At 33.9% G+C, this 12,708-nt stretch overlaps 1 protein-coding gene across 1 annotated transcript; it reads left to right on the top strand.

Annotated features, from left to right (window-relative positions):
* On the top strand, positions 227-4,011 carry LOC109823179 (protein FAR1-RELATED SEQUENCE 5-like). Its single transcript, XM_020389465.1, has 5 exons — positions 227-534; positions 2,262-2,376; positions 2,599-2,782; positions 2,902-3,281; positions 3,403-4,011. Exons 1-5 carry the CDS (start codon positions 227-229, stop codon positions 4,009-4,011), a joined length of 1,596 nt encoding a protein of 531 aa, XP_020245054.1.

Below are 12,708 nucleotides of genomic sequence, written 5' to 3'. Positions count from 1 at the left end.
TTCAACGCATTGAAGTCTATGTAGTGAATCCAGATTATCTAGTAGATGTGGTTGCAAAGCTAAAGTCGTTTTTAAGTTCGATGGTTTGAAAGGATATAATGTTCTCTCATTCATTGAAGAACATTCTCATTTTTTGGTGTCCGGGAGTGGGAAACAATTTTTGAAGTCAAATAGAGTTCTGGGTCTCGCACATAAGAAACTTGTATTTGATGGTGCAAAAACCAACATGGGGCCTAACAAAACATATAACTTTGCTAAGGAGTTGTGTGGAAGTTATTCTAATGTTGGTGCTACGTGTACCGAGTTTAAAAATTGGAGTAGGGATGTGAAGCTTTATATTGGTGATCGAGATGCTCAAATGATCATCGAGAAGTTCACGGATAAGAAGGAGATGTGTGATGGATTTTTCTATGATTATGCAGTCGATGAAGGGGGTCGATTAACTCGCATTTTTTGGGCAGATGTTATTGGACGAAGAAATTACGATGTATTTGGAGATGTGATATCATTTGACTCTACATATGCCACAAACAAGTAAGATTTTATAGTTAATCTCTTACAATTTTCAATATTGGAATTATATATTGTTGGCCCTTTGGTTTTGATGATGATTCGCCAAACAATTTACAGCTAATTCGTTTTCTAGTGTTTGTGGTTTATTTTCTTCTTTTCAGGACATCAACACATGGTGAAAAGATTTCTATATCAAGAGTTAAAGATGCAAGTTTATATGTGGCAATCACCTAGGTATAAGAGAGGTTTGTTTACATATAGTGTATGACTTTATCTAAGCTCAAAATATATATACACAACACAAGTTTGTTCAAATGATTTTTGTTTCAAACTTTGTTAGAATTGTTTTTATGTTTACATCTCTATCATACTTCATAATATATATAATGTATTCATAAAATATAAATACATCTTCATAAGTCATAGTTCAATTCTTATTTTTATGAAAAACAGGTTTTCTATACACTGCTCAAAAACAGTGAGCTTTTACAAAATAAAATTGCATTTCCAACAATTACTTTTCAAACATACTTATTCTCTCATTTATAAACTTTCCCTAAAGTTTCATAATTGTTGGACAACATTGGCTAACTTTTACATGCCTAAAAATCCAATTTTAAACCTGAAGTTTTCATGAATATCTGTTTTCGGTCGACCGAGCATGTCGCTGCGGTCGACCGCAAATTGTCCAGAGAGCATACTCTGGGTTTCAGCCTTCAGCGGTCGACCGGCCGTGGATCTGCGGTCGACCGCAGATATAGCCGTTGCACTGTAACGGCTACTTCTCTGTTTTGTTTTCTAATGGGTTTTTGGTCTTTTTACTTGGGTTTTTACTGATGTATTGGGTTGTTATAAATACCCTACTACTTTCAACACTAAAACCTCTCAAGAAAATTGATTACTTAAGTTTACAAAGTTTACAAAGTGTTTAAGAGGTGTTTAGTGCCTTGTTTCAAAAGAGCAGTTTTTCACAAAGAAGAAGCCTTGAATTCAAATTGAGGAATCCATCCTCATCATCATTTCTTCAGCTCTTCTTGTTCATTGAGAAGTTTTTCTAAACTCTTCCTTATATATAGCTTATTATTTCACTTTCATTTGATTAGCTATATTCATTGAGTTATATTATTTTCATTCACTGTTATCACACACACTTTTTGAGCTTAAATATCTTCATACCATATAGTGTGGGTTATGGGGTGTGATTTAGTGAGTGTGAGCTTTATTGAGTTCTCATTTGTTATTTGAGAACAAATCATTGTATTTAACTTTTATTTGTGAAAATCACTTGTAATACACTTGTACACCGAGAGAAGTGTGAGGCGAGACACGGGGTCGAATCCAATAGGAGTTACACTTAGTGTGTAAAGTGTGTTTGTTGAGTGATTGTGTAGTGTGAGAGTTTTCGGTGAACTTGTAAACCGAGTGTGTAGAAGTTCCGGCTTCCAAACCGGATTGTGATAGTGGATATCTCCTCGAGGTGAGGAGCGGGGACGTAGGTCGTGGGGACCGAACCTCGTAAACATATCGTGTGTTTGTGTTTTGCTTGTCTCATATTTTATTTGTGCATATTCTTATTAGTCTTATTGCTCTTATTGTTCATATCTATCTATTGCAAGAACATATTGATCTACAAAATTTTAATTAGCTTTTAATTGGGATTAGATTAGCATAAGACCCTAATCATCCCCCCTCTAGGGTCTAACATATATCATAGTGAATCTTATATTTTTTTGTATGTGATACAATAGGTACAACATGAAGTTTGTTCCATTCACTGGGCTTGACAATTATAAGAAGTGTGTTGTATTTGCAGCAGGATTGATAGCTAAAGAGGACATTGATAACTATGTCTGGATTTTGGAGGTATTCATGAAATGCATGATTCACGACCCAAAGTGTATTATTACAGATCAGTGCTCTGCCATGAAGTAAGCTATACCAACCGTCTTTAGAGAAGCACGTCACCGTTTGTGCATGTGGCACATCATGAAGAAATTTAACCAAAAGGTAATGAATCCCACATATAAACATCATGAATCCTCATTAGATAAATACTGAATCTTTCGTTATATATTTATATTGTAGTTGACAAAATGCATTTCGAAGATGGATGATTTCAAGAGCAAGATAAATGCACTGATTTGGAGTGTAGATATAGATCCAACAACATTTGAAGTAGGTTGGAAAGATGTTATGAAAGAATTTAAGCTTGAAAGTAATGAATGGTTGTGTGATTGGAAAGATGTTATGAAAGAATTTAAGCTTGAAAGTAATGAATGGTTGTGTGAACTGTATAACATTCGAGAGTCATGGATTCCAGCCTATTATAGCTTGAAAGTAATGAATGGTTGTGTGAACTGTATAACATTCGAGAGTCATGGATTCCAGCCTATTATGCTGATGATCAAATAGCTGGATTATTACGTACTACATCAATATCAGAGAGTGAGAACAGTTTCTTTGACAAATTCAATCATGGATCTGACACATTGACAGAATTTTATCTCCGATACGAGAGTGCTATGGATAAGCAAAGGCATACAAACGCAAGATTAAACTATGAAGGAACAAAGTTGATGCCAAGAATGGACACGCCATTGTTATTGGAGAGGGATGCAGCAGAGTTGTACACTCGAACAATGTTTTATGAGGTACAAAAAGAGATAATGTCATCCTGTTATGATATGAGTATCAACAGTATATCAGAACAAGATGGTGTGAAGATTTTTTCCATAAAGGACGAAAAGAGACATGGAAAAATATTTGAGGTAAAACTTAATAATGGAGATTAAAAAAATAAAAATTGAATCGCGATTCAGTGACTATTTCATGCGCTTGTCATTTTATTTTTTTATTCAGTGCTAATATACATTGTTTTTTGAATTTTAGGTGAAACATGTTGTTTTGAACAATGACGTGCAATGTACGTGTAGGATGTTTGAGAAAATGGGTATAGTATGTAAACATGGTTTTTTTTTTGCACTGAACCAAGCTGATGTAACAAAAATACCAAGACATCTTGTTGTGAACCGATGGACAAAAGGTGCTGAGATGAGGCATTCATTACAGTTTAAGAAAATATCAGAACAGTGCAATGCAATTGAAGTTACAAATCGCAAGTTGAATGACATATGGTATGATTTTCAATCCTGTGTGAGTTTGGCAGGTTTAGATGGTGAGAGACTTGACTACTTGGAAGAAAAGTTGAAGGAGTTGAAGCACAGTTTGTGTGAATCTAGTGGGAAATCTGACACACAAAACAAAAATGATGTAATGGAGTTTTTTGTTTGCTCAAAAATACCAGCTGAAGTGATTGTTAAACCTCTCATTGAAGATAGAAACAAGGGGTGTGGACGGAGAATTGTTGGTGATTATGAGAAATCAATTAGTCAACGAAAGAAGAAGGTGCCAAGGCTGTGTAATATGTGCAAAAAACTCGATTTTCATGACACACGGACATGCCCATTAAAGAAAACATTACAGCAGAGTGATGTTTAATTTAGTTGTCATATTTCGTTTCAAAATCATGTTTAGTAATACATTTCTTATTAGAATTGCTGAATTGTGTAATTCTTAACGACATATATTTACTAGATTATTAATTACATGGTTACGTTGTGTCATGTTAGTATATTGAATAGAGATGTATTCATATAGCATGTAAATTTCATTATTAGTAGTTGTATTATTTCAATAGGAATGATAAAGTAGTTGTATGCAGTCATCAAATTAAAATTGATTCGCTTTAAGTGATTCTGGACTAACTATAGTGAATCTAGATTCATTGTAGTGAATCTAGATTCATTGAATTGAATCTGGATTCATTATAGGGATTCACTATAATCAATCAAACAATCAAATTATTTGATTGATTTGCTTTAAGTGATTATGGACTAACTATAGTGAATCTAGATTCATTGTAGTGAATCTGGATTCACTATAGTGAATCTAGATTCAATCAAATAAATTACTAATAACTTAAGGTAATATTGAACCAGTGAATCCAGATTAAATACATTCAATCCACAATAAGTATGATTAATTTACTGAATCTTTTATTGTAGTGAATCTGGATTTACTCAATTGAATCTGGATTCACTATAGTGAATCTAGATTCAATCAAATAAATTACTAATAACTTAAGATAATATTGAACCAGTGAATCCAGATTAAATACATTCAATCCATAATAAGTATAATTAATTTACTGAATCTTACACAAAACCTTGAATTATAACTCACATTGTCTCCTTAAATCGAAATTCTTCCAATTGCATTCATTACCTTCACATTATTTTTATATATCCAAACTATTCACAAATCTAGAAATAAAATTATAACAAAGCTATTATATATTATAAAGTATATTTACATAGAAAAGCAGATCAAAACAAACTGTTATATTCAATAATATTAATTGACAATGTACTCAATAACTGTAAACTTCAACAATTCAATTATGCTGATGACAGAATATCATTTTCTCTGAGATCTTGTGGTCTTCCTCCTCTCTTGTTTGACATTAGCAGTTTTAGCATGGTGCTGTTGGGCTTTCCTGATGACTTCTTTGGCCAATTTATTTGTTGGATCAGTAAGAATTTGGCAACAGTATATAGACCTCAGTCTATGTAGTTGATTTTTTAATCACTCCTGTCGATATGAACAATAATTCAGTTCAAGATTCAGCAGCTATATTCTAAATTTTATTAATTCATAAAGACTAACTGTAAATTATCAATACATTATTAGTTTAAACACTTACACCCTCTCTATGGAAACCAGAGTTCCAATTTGCTGTACCACCGCCCATGTAGGTCTCCATATGTCTCATGACAAAAATACCACAATCAAATTCGTTTTTGGCCGTTCTCCACTCCATCTCAAGTCTGTCAGGCCTTATCTCTTTATTTCACTCGACTTGTGATGTTTTTTGTGTGCCAAATATCTCACAAAATTCTTGTGCTGTTTAATCAAAAGTAATCAGTGTCACATAAAAAATCCAAATTATCATACAATAATATCTAATATAATATACAAATTGTTTTGGTTGTTTATATGGAAACAGTATTCATGACAGTGAATCTCGATTCATTGGATCTAGTTCGCCAGGATTTAATAGAGTTAGTTCACCTGGACTCAAACTAATGAATCTGGATTCACACTAGTGAATCTGGATTCACTAGAATTAACTATAGCTAGTGAATCGTGATTCCCTAGTGTGAACACAGATTCACTAGCTCTAGTGAATCAAGATTCACAGAAAGATGTGAATCCAGATTCACTAACTCTAGTGATCGAGATTCCCTAGAGTTAGCGAATTTGGATTTCTCTGACTCCAGTGAATCGAGATTCACTATAGTGAATCCAGATTCACTTATTACTATATTCTGCCAGTAAATACTTAAAGCACATACGTAAGGTGGAAAAAGATACCAAACCCTCAGGACGACCTTGATATTTTTTCTTGTAGTCTGGGTAGTTTTTGCTATTGTCAATCAGCTCCATACTTAGATTCTTTAGCCCATAGCACACAATGTAGAAATGCTCAAACACATTTATGGGAAAGAAGAGCTAATGGTTGTGAAATTTAATCAGTGCTTTTACAGATATAGTTAAAATTAGGTTAAAGAATAAAAACATTGTCTTCGAATCTTTACCAAATCAATCTCATTAAACTTCATATGTGGATACAGAGCAAGTTGCTCATCCATCCGGGAAGCAAACCTACTGTATTTCAATTCATCATTGGACTCATTTGTCCAATGAATGTTGCAAAACTGTACAACATAAAACTGGTTAAATAAAATGTAACTCAAGTGTTATTTTAAATTAAATAAAGGAAGATACGTACGGTTGTCTCAACATTGCAGAATAATCTAAGTGGAGAATTTTCAGACTTCATTTTTTCTCTGCTGTTCAAAATATAGGACCAAATGCTGATTAAATTTGCCTCAATGTCCTCAGAAGGAAGGAAAGTCTTGAAAGCAGGTAAGAAACATTCAATTTGTCTCCACTTAAAAACCATTTTACTGAAAAAATAGTAACAATATTTAATTTAATAAAGGGACAAAATACTAAAAACAGGGAGTCTCACACCTAAAAATAAAAGATCAAATAAGATTTATGAACTCACAAATTCTCTTCTTCATCAGAATCATCATCTGAATGCATTGCTTCTTCTCTATGCACCCAATTTCATATGATGCTTTCCAGCTGACTTTGCCTAGCAGTAATCTCAGATACCCTCTGCACCCATGGTGACCGAAGAGACGTTGCAGGCTTCACCATCCTCTTTTCTTTCCCCCTTCTCGCATGTCCCTTATTTTCGGTCACCTGAACTTTCTTACCTTTACCTTCATCTACTGCAGCAGCATCTTCAGCTTGTTTATCAGTTCTTCCTACAGAGTCATCAATGATCTCAGATTCATAAGCTCTAGCAATCTGTACAGCATCAACTATTTCCACTGTCTCAGTCTGAGTATCCTGTGTCAGCCCAAGAGAAAAACTAGGTTCTTTAGTCTGTGCATTTCCAGATTCGCTAAGCTTGCACCTCACTGGTCTGTCAACCTTACCCATGCTAACAGACTCTATAATCTTATCAACCTCTTGAATAAAATTTGGGGAGACTTGTGTTTGTTGTAACTCAGCTGATATCGGATCAACAACAGGGGAACCATGCATATCTCTACTCACCTCGGTGTTCACATTAGGGGTATCATCAACAATTTTTCCCCCAACTGTTTCATTGTCACAGGTACTTCCATGGTGTCCACACCCCTGCACGAGAACATTTGAAACTCTCTATTGAATTTGAAAGAGCTCGTTGTCATTGGGGAACAGCTTTCTCATTGTCTCACACTCTGCATCATATCTACCTTTTGCAGATTCCAACTCTACAGCTCTCCGTTGCACCCTCTCAATACAATCCTGCAGTTTGAATATCACAGACATTGGTCACCATAAATTATTAACATGGCGAGAGATTAGATTCGATAGATTGATATTACATTCAATGTATTTGAATCGAGATTCAAATGACTAAATCCAGAGTCGACTAAAGTAAATCCAGTTTCACTTTAGTGAATCGAGATTCAGTAGTAGTGAATCCAGATTCACTTGAGTAAATCAAGATTGAGTATCATTGAATCCAGATTCACTTAAGTGAATCAGAGTTCAGTTTAACTTAATCGATAACAACTGATCTGAAACGAGATTCTGTATTAGTAAAACGATTCATTGAACTGAATCGACATCCAGTTTAAGTGAATCTCGATTCACTCCTACTGAATCGAGATTAAATTGAATAAAAAAAGTCTTACAACTTAATTTGCTAACCTTTCGAATTGTCTCAACCCTTTTAGGCGAGTTTCCAGTACCACTCTGCATTCGAGATGAAGGTGCAAGTTCAACCCTCTCTGTAAATGCACCTTTGCCAAATAAATTTGTACTTATTTCCTCTGCCTGTCTTTCCTTCAAGGCCAAGTCAGTCCAGCCTAAAAATGTAGGGGTTGTTCTCTCAACCAGCCTCCTCCCTTTGAACAGAACCCGATCGGCATAAAACAGCTAGAAAGACGGAGATAAGAAATAAAGCACACCAATTAGTAATCATCAAGTAAAACTACTTTAACTACAGTAATGTAAAAATAAATCAATATTATACAAGTGACTTACAATCAAAAATGCAAGAGGACCCGTGTAGAATTGTTTTGTCGGGTCTACCTTCCACTTGTGTTGGCTTTCTATCATTGAGTCAAGCAAGAAAGAACACCAATTGTATTCAGAGCACTGATCAACATTGTCACCAAGAACTAGAATTCGTTGGTTGACATACAGATTGCTAAGTGATTCGATCATGCTGTTGTGGAAGATAACTAAGAAAATCAGTTTAAAAAGCAGGTTAACATCAGGAATCTACTTCAGTTTCTCAGACACAACCCCTAGAGTAATTTTCTATCCAACACTGTCTGTGAATTGAGCCCTCCATTCATCCACCAATGCTGACTTCCCAATACTGAAGGCTGGTATACGCTTCCTGCCCAGAGGTAATCCCATCACTTGATGTACATCTTCCTCTGTAATATTGATTGATCCTCTAGGAAGATTAAGCGCAACGGCCTCACTGTCAAAGGAATGCAGAATCTGGTACCCCAACATATGTGGCAGTTGCTTTAATCCAAATTGTAAAAGACCTCCAAGTCCAGCTAGTCTCACCATTCTTTTTGGGACTCAGAGAGTGATAATCATATTTTTATTACAATTTTATATCCTCATTATCTATTTTAATGAATAAATATACCATTAATAATTATTGTTAGCTTAGTTTGCACATAAATGAATAAAAATATAAATAAATATTATTAAATGTAAAAACCTCTTAAAAAGCTCTCTTCTCTATTTTGTAGCATTTTAGAAGCCCATGAAGCAAAAGCTTAAAAGAGAAAAATGATTGAAGCCCAAAGAGCAAAGCCCATAAAAAAATACACCAATGAAGCTATGCATGGACTTGGATGCAAAGAGTTGGAATGTATTGGGTTTTTATGAAAAGATTACAAAACCTGACCTGCGGACTTGCTTGCTGCAAACATATGGGCCGGTTGCTGCTTTGTATCACAAAAAAAAATCAAATGAGAAATTCAATTGGGCCGAAATTCAAATGGACCGGACTTTGCTTTAGAATCAAATAACTTGGAATGAAGTTGCTGCAACTTTGAAACAAATGAAGCTTCAATGGGGAAACCGGTTTTGGGCAGCAGAATTCTCCATGGACCGGACTTAGATGTGGATTTGCATTTGTTTTTCTCAAATGAATGGAATGGAGACCGGACCTGATGCAAGACTTGGCCTTTGAAACTTGGATTTTCATTTGTTTTTTGAAAATCAAATGGGAAGTGCAAAAATGGGCCGGACTTGCTTGGCTAGAGATTGAAACTCCAAGTGGACTTTCCTTGGTTGCTGCAGTTTTGATAATCACAAGAAATGCAAATTGGACTTGGATGCAAGGATGTGGATGCTGCACTTGAATTTTAAATGGGCCGGATTTTCATTTTCTTCTTGGAAAATCAAATGAAGATTGGGCCTTGGAAAATCAAATAAAGATTGGGCTAGAGAAGAACAAAAAGCAAATTCAAAGGTAGAGATTATTGCTTGGGGCTCAAGACAAATCCAATGGCTCATATTCATTGAAGATTACTATAAATAGGGGTAGAGAGTGAGGGATTAAGGGTGTGAAAATTTTTGTAACTCCTTTTGGAGAGGAGGGCTACTCTTAATTGAGAAGGCCTTCCAAAAATTATAACTTTAGTTGCAATTAATAATAATAATTTTTTCCCTCTTTAAATTTGTTCTTTCTCCTCTTTGTTGAATGATGACGATGGAGATGAAGAGCAAATTGAAGGTTTGTATTTCTTTTCTCTTTTATTTTTTTAGTAATTTCTTTATTATTGCTTATTAGTTAGATTTAAATTCATGCTTGTAGTGTAGATTTATTTTCTTGTCTTTTTATTTCTTTTTGCACTTTAATTTGTAGAATAGATTTATTTTATTGCATTTAATTTTTGTAATATATTTTGTAGTTTAGATTTTTACTTCTTTGTAGTTGGATTTATTTCTTGTTCATAGTTTAGATTTTTATTTTCTTTTTAATTTTGTAATTAGTTCTTTTTCTTGTTTTTATTTCTTAAAGATGTGAATTTAATTCTTGTAGGAAGTTTAGAATTATATGAAACTAGTCTAATTTCCTTTATATTGTATGAATTATTCTCTTGCACTTAAAATGTTCATGTTTAGGATAATCAACTAGAGAACTAATCGGTAGAAGAAGAATTTGATAATCTATGCTTATCTTAAATGGTTTGATAGGTTATGCTTATGAATTCTAGGATTATTATCATGTTGTTGTTCTTATCATGAATAGTAATTTTGACTTAGATGATAATTTGATAGGTTACACTTTCCTTAAATGGTTTGATAATCTATGCTTAATAAATCTAAGTTGAAATATGATAAAAAGAGAATAGTTTGTATTTTGTAATTGAAATTGGTTAGTGGATTATATTCTAGATTTCTTACCTCTTTTGAATCCTTCATCTTAACTTTCTTAAATTTTCTTTTCATTCTTGGTTTATTTCTTGATTTTATTCATTCTTCTTTCTTACCTTGTGATTTCATTTATTTTTTGATTCTTCATTCTCTCCTCTAAAATTCAATTTATTATCTTTTGCATATATTCATAACAATCACTCTTCAAAATCACACTTATTCTTTATTCCTAATTGTCATGCACAAAACATAAGAACCATTTCTAATAATCTCTTAAAATCACCTTCCTCGTGGGATCGATATCTTTATACTATAACTTCATAAATTGTGCACTTGTAATTTTGGTACATAATTATGCCGCATCAAGTTTTTGGCGCCGTTGCCGGGGAAGGTGCTAAAATAGGATTTTATTATTTTGGTTCTTTAACTTGTGTATTTTTCTTGTGAAGGAACCGCTTAGAGCTTGAAAATCTTGGATTGAAGATCAAGAATTTGGAGCATTGCTTTCGGGTAAGTCATCTTTCTAGTTTTCAATTCCACCCTCTTTAGCTAGCTTCACAATTAGAGACAATTAGGATTTTTAAAAAAAAGATTTTATTTTTGTTGACCATAAAAAATTCATCTTTCACTTGGACATTAACTAACAAGATAATAAACTCAAATAATTTTCCCCCTTCTTACATTTGATTGTTGTTGACCATAATAAAAAAAAGATTTTTTTTAACATCCTTTTTAGTCGCTCTTAATTTCTAGGGTTGCATTTCATATAGTGTAGGAATTCACCAAAGTGATTGTTGCACTTGATTTGGCACACACTTAAAACATTCTTAAGGGCAAAACCCCAATCAAGATAAGGTAAGGGATTTCATCACCCTTTCCTTAGCCCACAAATCACTAATTCCTCACTTCACAAACCCAAGCCTTCTAAAACTCATTAGACGTTGGCCCCTAAGGATTCGAGCTCAATAAGGAATAAGAAATCCTTAAGTGAACGGTTTAAGTTTTTTCAGAATAGTTGGTGTCTAAGACAAGGTTTAGGGGTTGCGTAAAGCGCTCCGCAAGGAAAGAGATACTTAATTAATCTTTGATCACCCTCTAGTACTATCCTTACCTAGCTAACTACCTGGGTAAAACTTTAATCTTTTCACTGTAGGAGTTTTTGATTAGGAACTGGTCTAGTTGAGTTAGGCTAAACCCTAGAGTTAGAGTTGATTGAAAAGTGATTGCCTTGATTTGTTTTAGTTAGGATTTTTCTTTTTCTTTATCTTCTCATATAAAAAAAACTAATTTTCTTTCTTTCTTTCCTTTAAAAAAAACTAATTTTCTTTCTTTCTTAAAAAAAAAAAATTGTTTTGGCGTATGCAATTTTGGGTTCGGGATAATTTTCATCGCTTAATCCGTGTTGAACCAATCCAAGAAATGGCAAATCAACCAGTTCTTCAGGATATGTGTTACCCCACCAGAAATACAATTCCATCTTGCATAAGACTCCCCGAAGTAAATGGAGCAAATTTTAAGCTTAGACCGCATTTCATAAACATGCTTCCCAAATTCCTAGGTAATGAAACAGAAGATGCATATATATTTATCTCGGAATTTGAGGAAGTATGTATTATGATTAAAATAAGGGAATTAACTGAAGATGTGATTAAGCATAGATTTATTCCATTTTCTCTTAAGGACAAAGCTAAAAAATGGATGTACAGCTTACCGATAAATTCCATCTCCACTTGGGAGGAATTTGTCACCATTTTTCTCAAGAAATTTTTCCCTATTCACAAAACGGTAAAGCTTAGGAACAGCATTCAAAACTTTAAAATTATCCCGGGAGAGCCATTCTGGAAATATTTCGACCGATTTAAAGATCTTTTAATCCAATGTCCTCATCATGGTCTAGAAAAATGGCGATTGTACCAAGTCATATATGAAGGATTGGAATATTCTTCAAAAACATCTTTAGAATCGATGTGTCAGGGAGATTTTATGAGAAAAAACGCCGATGAGGCTTGGGAATTTCTAGAGAGTCTATATGAGAAAACAATACAGTGGGAAAACTGTGATGATAGGGTTTCATCTGTTTCCCAATCTAAGTCTAGTGATCTTTCCCTGGAGTCAAACATTGCGTCTGAAGTGAAGATGGCGACGATTATGCGGAGG

Source organism: Asparagus officinalis, chromosome 9, assembly GCF_001876935.1.
Source record: "Asparagus officinalis chromosome 9, Aspof.V1, whole genome shotgun sequence".
NCBI classification, from domain to species: Eukaryota; Viridiplantae; Streptophyta; class Magnoliopsida; order Asparagales; family Asparagaceae; genus Asparagus; species Asparagus officinalis.
This window is presented reverse-complemented; position numbering and strand designations above follow the sequence as displayed.

Excerpts from the sequence above, each read along its gene's own strand:
- LOC109823179 (XM_020389465.1), top strand. The coding sequence starts at position 227 with ATGGGGCCTAACAAAACATATAACTTTGCTAAGGAGTTGTGTGGAAGT. Across the intron at positions 2,377-2,598 it reads ACTATGTCTGGATTTTGGAG|TTGACAAAATGCATTTCGAA; the intron begins GTATTCATGAAA and ends TTTATATTGTAG. Across the intron at positions 2,783-2,901 it reads GAAAGAATTTAAGCTTGAAA|CCTATTATGCTGATGATCAA; the intron begins GTAATGAATGGT and ends CATGGATTCCAG.